General features: G+C 35.3%; 1 protein-coding gene across 9 annotated transcripts in view; it reads right to left on the reverse strand.

Moving 5' to 3' along the window:
* cmn (calymmin) overlaps positions 1-15674 on the reverse strand; it is a 37683-nt gene extending 22009 nt beyond the window's left edge. For 8 of the 9 annotated variants that reach the window (XM_038307609.1, XM_038307619.1, XM_038307653.1 and 5 more), the window contains exons 1-10: positions 15526-15674; positions 9360-9411; positions 9197-9250; positions 9064-9123; positions 8867-8911; positions 6966-7013; positions 6846-6890; positions 6725-6769; positions 621-665; positions 497-541 (exon numbers count right to left, since the gene is read on the reverse strand). In XM_038307609.1, coding sequence (XP_038163537.1) covers positions 497-541; positions 621-665; positions 6725-6769; positions 6846-6890; positions 6966-7013; positions 8867-8911; positions 9064-9123; positions 9197-9250; positions 9360-9411; positions 15526-15591 — 505 coding nt within the window. In that variant the 5' untranslated portion in view covers positions 15592-15674. The remainder of the gene's footprint in view (positions 1-496; positions 542-620; positions 666-6724; positions 6770-6845; positions 6891-6965; positions 7014-8866; positions 8912-9063; positions 9124-9196; positions 9251-9359; positions 9412-15525) is intronic. The other variant, XM_038307625.1, reaches the window with a different exon arrangement.
* Between the last annotated feature and the right edge of the window lie 4521 nt (positions 15675-20195).

Consider the following 20195-nt stretch of genomic DNA (forward strand, 5'->3'; position numbering starts at 1 on the left):
TAGAAGCATAACTGAAAATAAGGACAAGAACACAAAGTCTAGCTTTGTCCTCAGGAAAATGGTTAATTTTACTCAAACATTTACATATAAATTATTACAAAATCTGTTCTACATGTAGGAAAGGAGCCACCCTAAAATAAACTAGAGCAAATTATTTGCTTTATTACTTTCATTGGATATTTATACCTATAGAAACCATACAAAAACAAATGATTAAATTCAATTAAATTATGTTAAACCAGTCTTATATCTTTTATTTTTCAAATTAGCTATATAAGATGTAACTTAAATAATAAAAAAAAAATAAAAGTAATTTTCTGTCCACATTTTTGTTTGAAATACTCATCTCAAGTGGTCCTTACATCTTACATATATATTGTATAGTATTTTTCTGATTAAGTAATAGCCAAATAATAATTTGTTCACATGTTATAAATATAAATATAGACATTCACTTTCAAAAGCAACACTGAGACCCAAATCTGGGTTTTATCACCTCTCATTTGTTGCAGATTTGCTGTTCCGGCTTTATATCCATATCCTGCAAAAACGAAGAAAAATAAGTAAAATAAAAGACTAACTATTTTCACCACAGAGACTCATAGAAATTCTACATCTACCATTAGCAGCTCCACCTCCTGCAGGTAAAGAGGCCAGATTTCCTCCTGTAGTGACAAAGAATTCCAGAGTGATAAACAGCACTGCTTGTAATATGAGATATGAAATATAAACCTCTTTAAACCTTTAGCAACAGCTCCATTTTTCATAACATGTTTTCAATTATCTGAATCTTTTAGTATTTAAAAAAAAAAATCTTATGATACAATGTCCCACGTTTTTTTAACTATGACCAGTTTCATATTTACAGTTATATAAAACTGGATGGTTGCTTGCTGTGTAGCATGCAGGTACCGTTTTGTAGAATTTCCATTTAAAATCTGGACTGACCAATTGTCTCTAGAAGTCACAGAAATAACCCCATTAGACTGATATAATCTCAGTATAGAGATGTTGTGTAATGGCCTCTGAGGTTTATTACATTATGGAACAAACATGGTGTGACAAGTGCAAAACTATGCTTGGACAGCAGTTTATACTGACAGACAGCGGCGTAGGAAGCGGGGGGGACGGGGGGGACATGTCCCCCCCAATATAAAAGCCAGGTGGATATGTCCCCCCCAAAAAATTGTACCGCAACATATTATTTTGACATTTTTTTTAACTAGCGTGCTTTTATTTTGAAGGCGCAGCATAGCGTTACGTCACTGTACTCCCCCTCCCCTCTCTGAACTGCTGTGTGTTTGAAGGGAGGGAAACGGCGACACAGAATTCAGAAACTTGTGAATGAGGTAAAATGGTCTGTCGGGAATGCTGCCATAGATATCCATAATAAAGGCTAGATGTCTTACGGCGGAGTCTCAAACGGCATCACCGGCGGCCATCTTACCTCAGGCAGGCTTTCTGTTGTGCTCTGTGGTACTTAATGTAAGGTGAGTGATCAGCACGAACACAAATACTCTTATCTCACTGAATTCTTGACGGATTTACAAACAGTTTGGTTTCTTACAAACATTATGAACGTGGCTATTATTCTTGATGCTTGAACATGTCGAAATTGCAGATTTTCTTGTCGAAAAATGACTTAATCGCGCAGCATAGTTGTGCATCACGGCTACTTGCGCAAGTTATCAAGGCTGAGATTATTAGTCAATTATATAGGTTTTACTGACACCAATAACAATTGTATGACAATTAATCTTTGGTGTAAATTACAATATTTGTGGATGTGGTTGTAGTTATTAGTTGGCTAATAACAATAATCTGAGCGTTGTTGTATTTTCATTATTAGCCTAACGTTAGCTGGCTAATAACAAGAAGCTGCAAAGTGAGACCTAACGTTAGTAAGTTAGCAGCTAACGTTACAGTTTAGCTAGCTGCTAACGTTAACCAGCAACTTTACATCAGTGGAAGAGGCAGAATTGAACATGATTTCCAATCGATTTGGTTTGTCAACACATCTTACATTATGTTACAGGAATTTGCTGGGTTTATTAAAAGGAAGATGCCAGACTTTTGCTTTGACATAATAGTATTACAAGATTGTTGTTGACTCAAAGCTTTTATAAGTTTGTATTAGTTTCATTTGGACAACTTAAAGATGGTGTTGTGCCAAACATTTTCAACTTTCCAGCTCATCTTCAAAGGGCATGTGTATCATTGAAATTTAATCACATATTGATATACCAATCTTATACACCGTGAATTGTTGTTGGTCACTTTTGTTTTTGTTTCTGCAGGTTATATAATGTGTAAGCAGGAGGAGAAGATCTTCCATCCCCGTTTGCTGACATTCCTGCACTAGTACATGACCACAGCTACCTTCCTGTCCGCTTTGATGGCCTTGTGGACAACGCTCTCTTGTACATTATACAGAAGCTCAATAAAACCTTCCTTTTCAAAGGGCATTAGCCAAGCTATGTTTTCGCGTCATTTTTTAAATCTCTGTCTTCCATGTGTATACCATCACAGTAGTGTAGTTGGGGATTTCAACATGCTACATCTATATATACTTGTGAAGGGGACTATTGTACCAATTTTAATAGCAAATAAATGTCACTTTTATAATGGTTTAAAAATAGGAACTTTTGTGTAATTACCCCTGATATAATATATTAATCCGAATAGTCTACATGAAACTTCAAAGTGTTACCTTTAATTTGAAACCTGGATTATGCTGCTACACCAAGAGGTTGCCACACAATAAGCCTTTTTTGTCAGTATTTCATATTTTATTATAACAATAATATTCATATTATAAAAGTATGTATGTAAATATAAATAAATTAGGACTGTGAAATAATTAATCACACCCAAATAAAAGTGTTTCTTTTTATATATATATATATATACATATTTATATATATATATATATATATATATATATATATATATATATATATATATATACATATTTATATATATATATATATATACATATTTATATATATATATATTTTTATATATATATATACACATATTTATACATGTATAGATATCTATAGATATATCTATATATCATGTTGCCATTCAGTACACTGAGTTTTAATAGCATATATTGATTTAACATAAATACCTTGTGCATGTGTATATTTATTGCACCTGTATGTTCTATTCAATGTTCTTTTCATATGAAATTCCATGGTTATAATTATTCATAAGTGTGCAGTTTCATAACTACATGTCTGACTTTTGTTTAACAAACCAAACAGTTTGAGAATCGTTAGACAATTGAGGAAGTTATGGTTATTTAAGTACATGCGCCTTTAAAACACAATGTTACGAATGAGCGAGCTGCCTGTGGCAAGATGGCCGCCACGTGCGGACGTCGACCCCCATTGGCCAGCAGCGCGGACGAGACATCTAGCCTTTATTATGGGTATCTATGAATGCTGCTATGAATATTGACTATTTATAACGTCTTGTCAGTTCACTTTCATATATAGAAACTGAATCTTTTTGGTTTAGGCATCTTAGTCTTGTACGGAAGAGGATTAGGGCCACTGAAAAAAAAAGGTTAACTGATATTTACTTTTTTTTTTTTTGTTTAACATGGGTAAAAAAGTCAGAATTATTTAGAAAATATGTTTAGAGTAAAGATTGACTACTTGTGTTTACACAAGCACACAATTTCAAATCTGCTGAGCTTGCTGTGCAAGAAAATGTAAAATATACGTTTAAAGAAATATAACAGGATGTACTGATAAAACAAACTAAATGTTAAATAATGTAGATATTACTTTAAAAAATTCTTCAGATTTGGAAATTTGGAAGGAATACATAATTTTGAAATTAATCAACAAATCTGGTAAAAAAAAATAAAAGTTGCACTTTTTTACTTGAGGAATTTGTTGAATCACTTCATAATTGTGAGTTTAACTAGTTGGAGGTAATGCTACACTTCTCTGCTTCCTGTCCTGCTCATAAAAGGTAAACATTATAAACCCACCATTCATTTTCTACACTATTTGGAAAACACAACACAAATGTAATATAACAAAATGTTAACATCAAGCCATAGCCATGTCTGTTTTAGAGACTAGCTCTCTTGTTTTAATGACCTTCTGCTCCTCCATTAATGAGGGGACCCCTCGGGCACGTAAAAAGTTGCCTAATTCTGTCATTTTCCACCAATGTGTCACTAGCCACCTCAAACAACTCACATCTTTGTGAAGTTGAGTGCTCCACATCTCTTCCTTCATGGTGACCATCTACATTAAGATCCACAATTCTGAGAAAAAAAAGTCAGAATTCTGAGAAAAAAAAAGTCAGAATTCTGACTTTTTTCCCATATTAAACTGAAATAAAATTTAAAAATCACTTAACTCTTTTTTTTTTCAGTTGCCCTATCCTCTTCCGTAGTCTTGGGCTGATCACTCATCCAATATTTAACTGCTTACTTTCTCTAGACGTTTGCCACGCTAGCCAAAATGTTTTTTTGTTTTTTTTTATATATATATCTCATTTCAGTACAATGCCACCACCAACTAAAAGGCTGAAACAGCAGTAGGACTTACTTTAAAAAGAGAAACGTCAGTGTGAGTAACAGTCACCTAACACAACTTGTGTTGAAATTAGCCCGGTCTGGGCGTGCGTTTTACGAGGATTTATTATTTTTTTCGTGGTTTTGATTCCTCGAAATGGACAGATGTTATACCTGCCGCGCTCCTGATCGTTAGTTAAAACCACAGGGAGAATTAATTCTAATTCTTAGCAGCGGCGGCCGCATTGGTCGTGCAGCGGACTGCTGCACAACCACTAATTAACCAACTAATTAACTTCTGCACCTTTATTTCCTCAAATAAACTGCTGGCTCCTCTTTTTAGACTATAAACAGATTAACACAACATTGACAACTCTGTAGTTTTCTCTGTTCTGTACTGCAAACTGGAATTAAAGGCGCCATTTCTACCAAAGGTCTGGACAGACTGGCGACCTGTCTAGGGTGTACCCCGCACCAGCACCTCCCGACCCCACTAAGGGACAGGGTGTACAGAAAATGGAAGGATAGATGGATTTCTACCAAAGGTTGATAATGCGTTTTTGAACCAGATGCTTCAAAGCGCCCTGTCCATAATTCTTCAACACACTGTCAGCTCCCTCTGTCAGTCAACCTATATAAATTCATTTTTGACCATTATTGCAAGTTTGACAAAATAAAACATATCAAACTTTGCACTTGTGTGGCCTACTGAATTGTTTTGATTTTCTAGTGCGTATGCGGACACTAAATATGCCAAGGGCTGAAGCCCTTGAAAGACATCTCCCTTTGCTTAATAAAAGACTCCAGTCATTTTGTTTGGTGATATGCTCACATCTTATGAACAAATGCATTATGTTAATTTTAAATGCATTATTTTTGCAAGACACATTTATAAAGGAATAAAGTAAAAGATTAAATAGCCTTTTTTTTAAGTAGCGTACTTAAGATATGTTTCTGTTGAATATTTACGAATCTCAGATTTCCGACATGTGTCCCCCCCAATTGTAAACATATTCCTACGCCCTTGCTGACAGAATGTAAAAAGTTGATCAGAGAAGCAGCAAAGAGGCTTAGGATGACTATTTTTGAGCTGCAGAGAATCAAATCCTGCCTTTAAAAAGAACTGTAGAGAAATTAAAGTTTGCTGCAAGCCATGTAAGGGGAGAAAGGTGCTCTGGTTAGAGGAGACCAACATTGAACCTTCTTGGTTTTCAATCAAAGTGGTATGTGTGGCAAAAAAACAAACAAACTCCCCACTGCACACAATGTTCACACACCATCCCCACTGTAAAACACGGTGGTAGCAGCATCATTCAGTTGGGTTGTTTGGCGTTTTGTTCAGGAAATGGTTTACTTATTCCTTTATTCCCATTTACTTTTTGTCACTAATCTGTTTTGAACAGCAGCTGCAGTACAGTTTACCTGCAAAACGACAGAAGCCTCAAATCTAATATTTTTTGCATAAAATCACTATATTTTCTGTGAACTTTGGGAATAAGTAATAAGGATGTATATGATTTGCTAAGAGAATATACAATAAATTCTTTTTAGTTTGTTAACTAGGTGGATTTTTTTTTTCTTAATTTAGCTAATATATTATTAATGCAATGCTGTTAACTTTAAAAAAAATCTATTTATATATTGCAGAGGTTGACATAAATATAGGCTCTAATAGTAAAGTCTAATCCTCTAACATCACCAATAAGAAGGCAATGTCACTGTTGGTTTGATGATACTGCTGGGAAATCCAGTATTTATGTCCTGATGATAACAATTTGTATGAACTGAATATCAGAGAGACTGTTGGAATTTGTAAATTTTATAATTGTGTGTGGTTTTTAGTCAACTGGAAAAGAAAAGTGTGTTAGAAACATGTCAGGAGCAGAGGACAAAGTTATGGCAGAGGGTCTAATCAGAGGGTGATGAATGAAAGCCATTTTCCCCCCTCCCTCAACAAAACTGATATCAACAATTGCAAAATCGTTTTAAAATAACTGAAATTTACTCATACATGTTCCCTGTTTTGAAACTGCTGCTTCAGACGACATTGTATTATTACAACTGAGAGACCTGGATTTCCCCACTGTGAGACGAATAAGGTTTTTTTTATTCCATTTTATTTTTTAGTTCCTAAAAACCTTTTCTATGACACATCAAACATTCAAATGTCTTAAATAACATCACCTCTAGTTCCTTGTCCTCCATAGGCAGCATTCTGAGTAGTGTAACCTGAAACAAGAATAAAACTGTATTTAAAACACACAGTTCTGAGTGTGAGCAGTTCTTAAAACACAAGTTAACCCACCTTTCAGTTGTTGTCCAATTGATGAGCCAGCTTTCAGTCCATATCCTACAGTAAATAGAGTTAATTATGCTTTGCTCAGCTTTACCAGTAAAACTAAAATATTTAATACTCCACATATACCATTAGTCATGGATCCACTTCTAGAGGATAAGACGGCTTGATTTCCTCCTAGAATAGATTAATTAGATTATTAGAATAGGCAGAAAAAAGTTATGTTTATTTGCAGAAATTGGAGTTATTGTTTGTAGTGTATAATCAGAGAACTGATATTAATATTTCTTCTGTTGGAAGGGAAAGACCAGCACTTTTTGTATGAAAGTTGATAAAGCAAAACCTTGTGCCATTATTTTAAATCAGCTCTGTGTTTCCAAGTTGCATTAGGATCTAAAACTAAAAATCCAGCACAATTTTAACCTCTTGATGCCGATTTTATGTCAGCACCAGCGTTCCTACACATTCATTGTGGACCTAGCAACCTTTGGCAAGCTCTTGTTTCCATTAAAACTGATTCCTAATGGTGTTTGTTATGGCTGGCTGTTAGAAATGTCATAAAGTTGTAATATGCCAACATTTCTACTCATTTTAAAATAAATAGAAAGCTTAGAAATTTTAATTCAGTAAAAACTTAAAGACACCTTTACATATTTATTTCTGGGGGATAATTTTAACTATATTTTCCTTGAATTGCTCCAGGAAACTACACCTGTCCTTGATGTTAAAAAACACCTTTTTCATGAGTAATTGGTGGATTTCACATAAACGACAGAATTTGATTTCCCAAAATCGATTTTTATTTATTTATTTGTAGATACATCAAATATCTAAAGCTACAAATATTCCAATTTCTAAATTGCATGTGAAGAGTTTTTGTGTGTGTATGCAATAAGCGGGAGTGTTCGGGGTGAAAGATTGTTGCAAAAAGGGTAAGTTGAGCAGACTGGTTTGGTTCAGCGGAATCCATGTGCTGTAGGTAGAACATGCAAAGACAAATATGGTTCTAAGGCGTGTAGATGGAGGTAATGATAACCATAGTTATTTCAATAATAACGATAATGCAACATTTACGTTACTACATTTGAAAAAAGTTAAAGCTTTTCTTTGTCTGGTGATTGAGTAGTACCGACTTTCAGAGATAAAAAAAAAAGAAAAAGACTGTGGCTGCAGTTGAGTTTCAGATTTGTAAAATTGCTTTGCACGTCGTAAATGCTTACATTTGCATATCCGACTATGAGTTTGCTTAGTTAGAATATTATCTGCGTATTGATAAAGGCACACGCACAAAAAAGGTTTGTAGATGCCGTCTGCTGAATGGCAAATGCAAATCCCTTTGCAGCTTCTCTGAAGATTTGCTCTGCATATGACATCATGTTTTGAGTGTTTTAAGATGTTCAAACCTTCTGAATATCTGGTCCCAGATATCTAACAAATGCTTGGAGGACATTCAATAAAACAGCACTATGAAGCATGAGGGTATTAAAAATGTCTCCACAGCAAAGTGAAGTTTGAAGGAGTCTCCAAACGGGAGGTCTGGGGACAATTTGGAGCCTGTTGAATGATTTTTTGCAGCTCAACCTGCAATTCAAAAATTATTAAAAAGAAAATCTTCAACACAGGTGGCTGACAATGATTGATATTTTTTTATTTCAATTTGATCAAAATTATTAAGGATAGATTAAAATCTCTTCAAATTGGAAAATTATAGGTACCACCAAGTTTTCTTTCATATTATACAGTAGTAAATAGAACCACATGTATTCAGTAGATTTTACTCAAAAGACTTTTGTGCACCTTAATCTGCTCCTTTCATACTCTGTTTTATTGCTCTTAAATTTACAGAATTTACAAATAAAGTATATGGCACACATGCCCTACCATTTTTGGATTGGATTTTTGGAACTACAATGATATACACATTACTGACCACAGCATAAAATCTGACTACTTTATCCGTTTAGTCTCATATCAGCAATGGAAGATCAACTTTTTTCATAGAATTTACAGAATGAATACATGAAACTTACTATTGACTCCGGATCCTTTGTTCATCCCAGCGACAGCTCCATAACCTTCAGCAAAAAAAAATTATATCTGGTAACTTTATTAAAGATAAAGGATTTTGAAAACAATAAAAAATTAACAGCATCTGAAGACAACACTATAAATAAAGTCTGAGAAGAAATCATTTCAACTTGTAATACAATTTAATTTCCACACTGACCATTTCCTTTTGTTGGATACCCAGTGTGTCCATTTTGTTGTCCCAATGTCCGTCCAACTCCTGATATTAAAAAATAAGTATTATTTGAATGAAACAAATAAGTGTGAACCTAAATCTTGCAGCTCTTCTTTACCTTTAGATGGGATTAGGAATGATCCCAGTCTGCCACCACGCTGAGGGACATTTCCTGAAAAAGTTAGAAATCATAATTAACTGACCAAAGATGTGTTCTGACAAAAAAATTATCAAAACTGCATTTGTAAGTTATTTCAAGCACAAAAAACTAAGTGGGTCACCGTTAGGATGAGGTCCTTGTCCATTGGAAGCTCCATATGAGGCGCTATAACCTTATCATAACAAAATACATTTATTAAAAAGTGGTTTTGCATCAATTTCATCTCTGCAATCCAGTTTTACTTGTATGTATTTGCAGTTTAGTTCAGCTTGTTAATGTTTTATTCTAAATAAAAAAAATGTTACAACAAAGGTTTCAACTACTTGCCATAATGTCTCAGGCATTAACATGATTGACAAGAATAAGAATAAAACAGAAAGTCATTATATTCAGCAACAAAAATAATTTGGATACACAAATAGCATGATGAAGTTCACACATGGATGGATGGAGGGATATAATCATTTCAATATCTACTTACTGTAACGTATAAAAATTAGAGAGTTCTGCTGATGAAGATATTATCTAGTGTGCAGGGCCCTCTGAGGCTGGCTAATCTTAACTCTTTACTAATTTACTCACTTTAAAGTCATGTAGTTTGTCAATTTTCTATTCATTTTTACTAAAAAAAAAAAAAAAGAAATTTTTCACCATAGATTGTTTGGAGCTGCAAAACCAATTTGTCTTTTTAGTATCCAATTTTAAGAAAATCTTACCAAATAGAGAAAAAGGTGTTCTCACAACTCATGAAACTTTTTTCTCCATTTTTGTGTATTGTTAAGGTTAACATACATCACCTCTATCTCTAAGTATTTTTCTTAAGTTCCTTCTCAAACATATATGTGTTTTAAAATAAGGAATGTCATTTAATGGCCATTTTTAATCAATCCATCAAGCGTTTATTTAAGAAGTGTTGTGTACGGTGGCTGAGAAGTGCAAAACACATTTACAATTCAAAAACACATTAACAAATAAAAAACAAAATAACATTTGAAGAAACAAAATTATATTTTGTGAAACAAATGTATTTTTGAAAAAAAAGTTTAAATTTTTAAAAACAAATTTACATTTTAGCAAACAAATTTACATTAACAAATAAACAAAATAACATTTGAAGAAACAAAATTATATTTTATGAAACAAATGTATTTTTGAAAAAAAAAAGTTAAAATTTTTAAAAACACATTTACAATTCAAAAACACATTAACAAATAAAAAACAAAATAACATTTGAAGAAACAATTATACTTTATGAAACAATTTATTTTTGAAAAAAAAGTTTCAATTTTTAAAAACACATTTACATTTAAGGAAACAAATTAACATTTTAAATAAGTTAGATTTTAGGTGAGAGAAAGTTTCATTTTAGAGAAAAAAAATACATTATAGGGAAACAAATTTACATCTAAAAAAAATTGACCGTTCAGAAACACTTGTACAAGTGCAAAGACAAAACTGCAAGTGGCAAAACACATTTACATAGCCAAAAACAAATTAACAAAAGACGGCTACACGGAAAGGGAATGTCCCAGTGGCCGGATGTGACGTCACGATTACCCTGACTTGTAGTACAAACAGCTCAATCTGTAGTCCTCCTGCTTCACGTGAAAAGTCAGCGGCGATTTTAGATGGAAAGAATTGCACTGAAGCTGTTTTTCTTAAGTTTACGCTAACCGAACAATGTTTTCAGCCAATTTACACCATTTTGTTCTTCGTGCCGACGGTCTCTGGAACTTTTACGGGACACGGTACAAGGTGGCAGGACCAAGCAGCAGGGCCGGGCTCAATTCGTGACAGTGGCTGCGGCAGAGCCGGCCATCGGAGTGGCCGTTGTTGCCCGCTGCCGGCAGAGCCTGCCATCGGAGAGGCCGATGGTGGCCGCTGCCGGCAGAGCTTGCCATCGGAGAGGCCGATGGTGGCCGCTGCCGGCAGAGCTTGCCATCGGAGAGGCCGATGGTGGCCGCTGTCGGCAGAGCTTGCCATCGGAGAGGCCGATGGTGGCCGCTGCCGGCAGAGCGTGCCATCGGAGAGGCCGATGGTGGCTGCTGCCGGCCGAGGCCACTTATTCGCAGATAAAGTACTCCGTTCCATCAAGTAAATGTGACATTATAAAAGTTTTAATGCAGTTTATTAAGCAATAACATCACAATAAAAAGAAACCCATAAAGAATACATTTTAATACAGGTTATTAAGCGATAACATCACAATATATAGCCTATATATATATATATATATATATATATATATATATATATATATATATATATATATATATATATATATATATATATATATATATATATATATATATATATAAAACAATCTAGTTAGAAGTACTATAAATAAGGCATTTGCCGAAAAACGGCAGGAAAAATACCCAAAAAATAACTAAATACCAAAGAAAAGTAATTAAAAAACTACATGACAAAATAATAGTGGCTCCGGCCAGTAATACGCCCGGCCCTGCTGCTTGGTCCTGCCACCTGGTCCGTGTCCCGTAAAAGTTCCAGAGACCGTCCGCACGAAGAACAAAATGGTGTAAATTGGCTGAAAACATTGTTCGGTTAGCGTAAACTTAAGAAAAACAGCTTCAGTGCAATTCTTTCCATCTAAAATCGCCGCTGACTTTTCACGTGAAGCAGGAGGACTACAGCTTGAGCTGTTCGTACTACAAGTCAGGGTAATCGTGACGTCACATCCGGCCACTGGGACATTCCCTTTCCGTGTAGCCGTCTTCTGTTAATTTGTTTTTGGCTATGTAAATGTGTTTTGCCACTTGCAGTTTTGTCTTTGCACTTGTACAAGTGTTTCCGAACGGTCAATTTTTTTTTAGATGTAAATTTGTTTCCCTATAATGTATTTTTTTTTCTCTAAAATGAAACTTTCTCTCACCTAAAATCTAACTTATTTAAAATGTGAATTTGTTTCCTAAAATGTAAATTTGTTTTTAAAAATTTAAACTTTTTTTTTCAAAAATACATTTGTTTCATAAAATATAATTTTGTTTCTTCAAATGTTATTTTGTTTTTTATTTGTTAATGTGTTTTTGAATTGTAAATGTGTTTTTAAAAATTTAAACTTTTTTTTCAAAAATACATTTGTTTCATAAAATATAATTTTGTTTCTTCAAATTTTATTTTGTTTATTTGTTAATGTAAATTTGTTTGCTAAAATGTAAATTTGTTTTTAAAAATTTAAACTTTTTTTTCAAAAATACATTTGTTTCACAAAATATAATTTTGTTTCTTCAAATGTTATTTTGTTTTTTATTTGTTAATGTGTTTTTGAATTGTAAATGTGTTTTGCACTTCTCAGCCACCGTAGTTGTGACATATGAGGCGTTCAAAGTGCTGCACAGTTGAATAAAAATACATAGTAAATTCATAATAAATGCTATAAGCAATACAAACAATAAAAGCCAAACCACCGTTCATAGTCTGGCCTAATATAACAATGGAAGTTCCTCCATGAAAGTGCAATACTCAAAGTCTGGATCAGGATTTAAGAAAGAAATGTCCTAATGTCTTAATCTATCCGTTATCAAAGAAGAAATTATTCGATAATAGACATAAAGAAAAAATCCACGAGGCTACTAAAACTGTTTCATTTTTACTTTTTTTTTTTTTTTTTGCCTAAGGCCTTTTTGATGAAATCACAAAACTGAATACATCACCTACATAACTAAGTAAATATTTATCACTTAAATATTGAAAACTGACAGATTTTGGAACCTGAAATTGAAAAAGTGGTGAACATTAAAGGGCAAAATGAGCTGGGACACAATTTAAATAACAGCTAATTTAAGATCACAAGAAGAAGACGAGTGATTTTCCTGTTTAGATTCTTAAATAATAAAATATATCTTTAAAAGCGTCAGTATGTCATAAAAAAAGAAGGCTGAGCCTTTAAGCAATAAGCTGATCAGTCAAAATGATCATGAATTCTTTTAAAGCATTTTATTACTGTAGGGATTCCTCTGACAAACATTTAAAGAACCTTTGAAAGTAATTGGAGTGACCGTGTGGATGAGTAAAACCATCCTCCTTTCACAGGTAGATGTTAGATTTAGACTGCTGCTGTCACTGAATTCAAGCTACCTCTGAATGTCAAATTGAAGCCTAAAGGTCAAATCACTGAGACAGAAGATATATGGCTGCATCTTATGGTCACAGCTAAAACAAAAACCTTAAGGTAGGTTGGTCACACTGAGCTTTGTGGATCTTGTCTCTCGGATTTTAGTTTAACACTGCTGTTTGAAATTTGACAGACAAACCCGACCACCTGAAAGACATTTGTCTCATATCTCCCTCCAGTCACTAAGTCGCCTGTCTCAATGCACAACACTGGCTTTGTAATAAATTAGTTCAATAATAAGAAAGGGCTGTGTGTGCTTTAAAAGACTTGCTTTTTTTTTTTTATTCCAGTTGAAATCAATATAAGGAATCCTGACTTCAGGCTTAAGGTGGTTCTATTTCTGGTCACTTTAATTTTCCCCTCCTCTTCTTACCAAAGTGCCGAAATTAAGTTTAAGTTTTATTCATGTTCCATCTGGTTATTTATCAGGATTTTAGGTGAAAGACCATTGCAAAATATCCCATGCTATAATTTTAATGTAGAGGGAATAACAAATGTATGGCTTTAAGACTGAATGAAGAACATTCAGGCGTATCGCTACAGCTACAAATCTTAAGTTTGTCGCTACCAGCTATGCACATCTGGAGACGGATATGTCCATTATTCTTTGCATAATTGAAAGAGGAAGTTCAAAGATAATCTATAAGCAATATCTTTAGTCTTGTCAAATATTTCCAATTAACTAACATTAGCTTTGATTGAAACCATTCCACTTAAGGTTTGACTACGTTTTGCCCTGCTGCCTCATACATTGTTAAAACTTTTTTTCCCCAGGATTGTTCTGTTACCCGTTTGCAGAGTTTTTTTGGTTTTTTTTGGTAAGCCTTCATGAGGGCAAGATTTTTTTTTTTTGAGTGCAGGGCTAATGTATTGCAATTTGTTGCATTTTAGTAAGGGGTATTGGATTAGATATAGATAAGACAGACATTAAAAATCATGCAACTTTTTCTCTTTTGCTTTACAGCTACTGTACATTCAACTTGGCCAGAAGAGTTAGAGTCTGACGAAGTCTAACAGAACTGTCAACTCCATCATCTCCATTCTTGGCAGAAAGTCAGTTCATAACTCAGACTCAAGAATTCTCCTTCTTGTTACAAAAGAAAACAGACATGAAAAGACATGTTAACACATTTCACAGAGACGATAATCCATGAGAGGATGGTAGAAAACTGACCCACTTTTTCTAAGGTGCAGCTGAGCAAAAAGCTCCCAGTTCTCAATTTTAATTAGCTTGATAAACAAATAAAAAAATAGACAATAAAAAGCCCAAAGGCCTAAAGTTAGACATTAAATTGTTTAGTTAAACCTTTTCTTGTCCAGTCTTAAATTTATGAACAAAAGAAGAAAAAAGATCAAAGTAATAAAAAAAAAAAACTGCTTTTTACCTATTCTGATTCTTCTTGTGAAGGTTTTCAGATTTTGTCAATTAGTTAAGAAAAAAAAAAGTTTTATCTGTCTGTTATTGAAAAAGTACTAAAGATAGAAGGTAATCTGAGCTTTGGAGGCAGTATCAGTGATAACTTTAGGTGACTAATGATTTTGGAAAAAAGTGCAATTATAATAACAATTTATATATTTAAATGGAATATAAGCAAAGGTTTGTAAAGAAAGACAACAAAGCATTTCAAATTAGGAACTTTTGCACATTGCCTCAGGGGTCATCATATATAAATATATCACGGTGTAAAGATCCAAAAATGAAATATTGTCCATCTAAAGAAGTAAACGCTAAGGTGCTTTGTGGATTACAACTTTGAAAATCCAATTTAAAAAAAAACTTCCTTGGATGAGGGCAAACTGGATTTAAAACAATCTGACTAGAATTGAAAAGAAAGTTTATGCCAAGAAATTTATCTATGAGCATCATTACTTTGCACTCCATGTATTAAAAACATTTTCTCAGGGACTTTTCTTGATTGTTTCACTACAAGTCTGAATTGCACAATGATGGTTGAAATTGAAACAAAAAGTGGGGCAAAATCTCATAAAATACCCCATTATCTTGAGTGTTCAAACTTTTGAATATCCTTTTTATACTGTCAGAGATTTAACATATATTAAGTAATATGTAAATCATGTAATACTTTGGTTTGATAGTAAAATGAAAAAATTAAAAAGTACTTTTAATGTATATCTGAGCCTTAGCAACTCACCCCGTGTGTGCTGCCTGTACCAAGCAAAGAATCAGTACTCCTCGAATGACCAGCCGTCCTGCCATAGCAAACCTAGTTCAGACAGAGCAGGAGATAAAGAAGGTCGAAAAGTAGGAGATGCACCCGAGCAGAGAGGATACTAATATACACTCTGGTCCAGGGAGTCCATCCCCTCCAGACCCTCCCCTGCTTGTTCTAAGATGCATTCAAGGTGAACAAATAATTGCCCACTTGAAATAAATTCCCACTTTACAGAGTGCAGCCAGAATGATCAGCTGGCTGAATGGGGCCTAGTGGTTAGAGCATTGCGTTTGGGTTCTGGAGGTTCTGAGTTTGACTCTCAGTCTGCCACTCTGGGTCCCTGAGCAAGACGCTTAATCCTGCACTGCTCCCCAGGCGCCAAACAGTGGCAGCCCACTACTCCCCAAGGGGATGGATTAAATGCAGAGGTTAATTTGTCCAGTGTGAGAGTTCAATTATAAAGGATTAGTTAGCCACTTTGGAAAAATCCTATTTTATTGTTCATATAAGTTCTGACACTACTGGAATCATTTTCAAATTAATGACATTCCCATGTGGGAATGTTGGAAACTGTTAGTCATATACCACTCTTATGTTTGCCTTTCATCACTGTTGCACTTTAGAAATGGAAATGTCTTGAGAGCTGTACCGAACAAAATTTTTTTTTTGTATAAACTCTGTGTGTACAAAATGACGATTAAGTCTGTCTAAGACTGGGTCATTTTCCTCCTTTACGGCTTATCTGAAATGTGGTGTTCCTCAAGGTGCCCTCTTATGATATCTTCCATTCTCCATTGATCCATTTTTAGAAAGCAAAATTTGTATTTTCGTGTGCCAATATAGGAACCTACCTCATGTTAAAAGAAAGTGAAAGATATATGATTTTTTAAACTGTTAAAAAAGGAAGCAAAAAAATGCATAGAGCTTAGCAGAATATAGCAATGCAATTGGTCATTAAAATGCTGAGTAAGGAACCTTGGGTCAATTCTGGTAAGTCTTAATTAGACAAATGGTTTGATGCAGTATGCAACTCAAGTCATTTTAATCGGAAGCTGTACCCTATGTGAGCAAATGACTGCCATATCTGCACTGGCTACTTTTGGGATTTGTTTTAAAGAGTACTCTTGGTTTTTAAAAGTTTAGACAGCCGGTTTCCTGAGGAGAAACCTGATTGCCCTTATTTATTGGCAACTGATGAAAGCAGTAATGATAGTCCCAAACAGATCAACTGCTTAAAGAATTATCCTGACCAACATCAGGTATCTGGATTGCTCCCATCTCAAATTTATCAAAAATGTATGGACAATCAACCGGTTTAAATAGATGCTAGTATTTATAATCACAAATGGATTCAAACATCGATCCAGGCTAATGACAGAAGCCATCCAATGTTATTTTATTTATATTTTTCCCTATCAAATGAGTAAAAATAGCCTGCAAGTTTTCTGTGGTTCCCAACATGGAGACTTTGGAGTTGTCCTTTTGTGCATTTAAAGCTAAATGTGGCTACAAAAAGAGAAAGATGTCTCGCCTTTCACACAGATTCCTCACCTGAAGTCAAAATCCTGTCCTTATGAGGTCAAGCAGGGGTTAATGTCTCACTTCCCCTCACAGAGAACTCTCACGTACTTGACATCTAAACAGACTTAAAATTGTCTGTCCAGCTTTTGACCACCTGGCAACAAATAGGCATTTAATTTAATCACTGATTCTGTTTTTTTGGCCTCGGGATGATCAGTTTTTTAGTAACATAACAGACATGTTAATTTTCAAATTGCAATGGGCAGAATGTCTGAGTTGAATACTCATTTTACTTTGTGTTCAAGAGTTTCAAGGTTTAAAATGAAAAGATCATTGTTGGCTTTGATGTAAATCGTCGATGACAAGGACAAATTACTAAAGACAGCTTGATGAAAAGGGGGGTGCTTGGGTTCAAGGGGCCGATGAACATACAGGTGCTGGTCATAAAATTAGAATATCATGAAAAAGTAGATTGATTTCAGTAATTCCATTTAAAAAGTGAAACTTGTATATTATATTCATACATTACATACAAACTCATATATTTCAGATGTTTATTTTGTTTAATTTTGATGATTACAAATGACAACAAATGAAAATCTCAAATTCATCATATCAGAAAATTAGAATATTGTGAAAAGGTTCAAAATTGATGGCCCCTGGTGCCACACTCTAATCAGCTAATTAACTCAAACCACCTGCAAAAGCCTTTAAATGGTCTTTCAGTCTAGTTCTATAGGCTACACAATCATGGGGAAGACTGCTGACTTGACAGTTGTCCAAAAGACGACCATCGACACCTTGCACAAGGAGGGCAAGACACAAAAGGTCATCGCTAAAGAGGCTGGCTGTTCACAGAGCTCAGTGTCCAAGCACATTAATAGAGAGGCGAAGGGAAGGAAAAGATGTGGTCGAAAAAAGTGTACAAGCAAGAGAGATAACCGCACCCTGGAGAGGATTGTGAAACAAAACCCCTTCAAAAATGTGGGGGAGATTCACAAAAAGTGGACTGCAGCTGGAGTGAGTGCTTCAAGAACCACCACACACAGACGTATGAAAGACATGGGTTTCTGCTGTCGCATTCCTTGTGTCAAGCCACTCTTGAACCACAGACAGCGTCAGAAGCGTCTTGCCTGGGCTAAAGAGAAACAGGACTGGACTGCTGGTGAGTGGTCCAAAGTCATGTTCTCTGATGAAAGTAAATTTTGCATTTCCTTTGGAAATCAAGGTCCCAGAGTCTGGAGGAAAAGAAGAGAGGCACTTCATACACGTTGCTTGAAGTCCAGTGTAAAGTTTCCACAGTCAGTGATGGTTTGGGGTGGCATGTCATCTGCTGGTGTTGGTCCATTGTGTTTTCTGAGGTCCAGGGTCAACGCAGCCACATACCAGGAAGTTTTAGAGCACTTCATGCTTCCTGCAGCTGACCAACTTTTTGGAGATGCAGATTTCATTTTCCAACAGGACTTGGCACCTGCACACAGTGCCAAAGCTACCAGTACCTGGTTGAAGGACCATGGTATCCCTGTTCTTAATTGGCCAGCAAACTCTCCTGACCTTAACCCCATAGAAAATCTATGGGGTATTGTGAAGAAGAAGATGCAATACACCAGACCCAACAATTCAGAAGAGCTAAAAGCCACTATTAGAGCAACCTGGGCTATCATAACACCTGAGCAGTGCCACAGACTGATCGACTCCATGCCACGCCGCATTGCTGCAGTAATACAGGCCAAAGGAGGCCCAACTAAATACTGAGTGCTGTACATGCTCATACTTTTCATGTTCATACTTTTCAGTTGGCCAACATTTCTATAAATCCTTTGTTTTTATTGGTCTTCAGTAATATTCTAATTTTCTGATATGATGAATTTGAGATTTTCATTTGTTGTCATTTGTAATCATCAAAATTAAACAAAATAAACATCTGAAATATATGAGTTTGTATGTAATGTATGAATATAATATACAAGTTTCACTTTTTAAATGGAATTACTGAAATCAATCTATTTTTTCATGATATTCTAATTTTATGACCAGCACCTGTATTGTGGGAACCTTTTTCCAAATGCATTCCACAAGCAGCTATGTCCATGTATGTACAATGAGGAAAATAAGTTTTTGACTGTACAGTAGCCATTCCTTGCAATTACAGGGATCAAACATTTCCTGTAGTTTTTCCCACCAGGTTGCACACACTACTAGCCTAGTAAACTAGCCCCACCCGCCAGCGGCCAAAATAATTTTTGCCTGCAAGTTTGGTCTAGCCTCGATCAATGCCCCAGGCCCTAGAACTGGCGGGCCAATCACAACACAGGGATGTGTTTTTAATTTTTGGATTCAAAGCTAGCGGGGTTTTGAGGGAGGGACGACAAAGCTACATGATGCTGGAGAAAGCACAACAAGGAAGATTGCAACAACTATTGAACTGTAGCATGCACTGCGGCACCAGCAGCTCCATTGAAAGTGGCTGTTCAATAAAAGTAAATTTTAGGATCATTTGAGGTGAGAATATACTTTAAACCGTCACTATAAGGTCCATTTATCAATTTAATGGGTTATTAAAAAAACAATTTCTGAAGTTGAGAAGATCGCAGCAACCATTGGACCTCCGAAGCCAACGGCAACCAGGGCTAACCGCAGCCCATCTGCAGCAGCTCTTTCTCTGCAGTTGTGTGAAGTACCGCTGGCTCTCATGGTGATTTTTGACTCAGCTTTGGAAGGATTCGCTGTTTTACAGACAGGCTGTTTACACTCCTCACCAGCTTTGTCACGCTTACGTGAGTCAGTTGCACTGGTCAGGGCGTTGGCCAATAGGCCGGTACGGTTCCAAAAGGGTAGTGTAAATGGGGCTTTAGTGTATTACCAACAGTAACCTTGGAAACTGTGGTCCGAGCTCCTCTCGTGTAGTTCTGCACTGATATGTCACCTTGGGATCATTGAGACTCAACGAGGCGAGATCTGGCATTGAGCCCCAGTCCAAGGGAGACTGACACTTGTTTAGCTTCTTCAATTATCTAAATATTAACAGTGGACCTTTTTTACCAAGCTGCTTGACAATTTCCCCATAGCCCTTTTCAGCCTTGTGGTGTGCAATTTTGTCTCGTGTCTTTGGACAGCTCTTTGGTCT

Source organism: Cyprinodon tularosa, unplaced genomic scaffold, assembly GCF_016077235.1.
Source record: "Cyprinodon tularosa strain WSP-4 unplaced genomic scaffold, ASM1607723v1 ctg1166, whole genome shotgun sequence".
Classification (NCBI taxonomy): domain Eukaryota; kingdom Metazoa; phylum Chordata; class Actinopteri; order Cyprinodontiformes; family Cyprinodontidae; genus Cyprinodon; species Cyprinodon tularosa.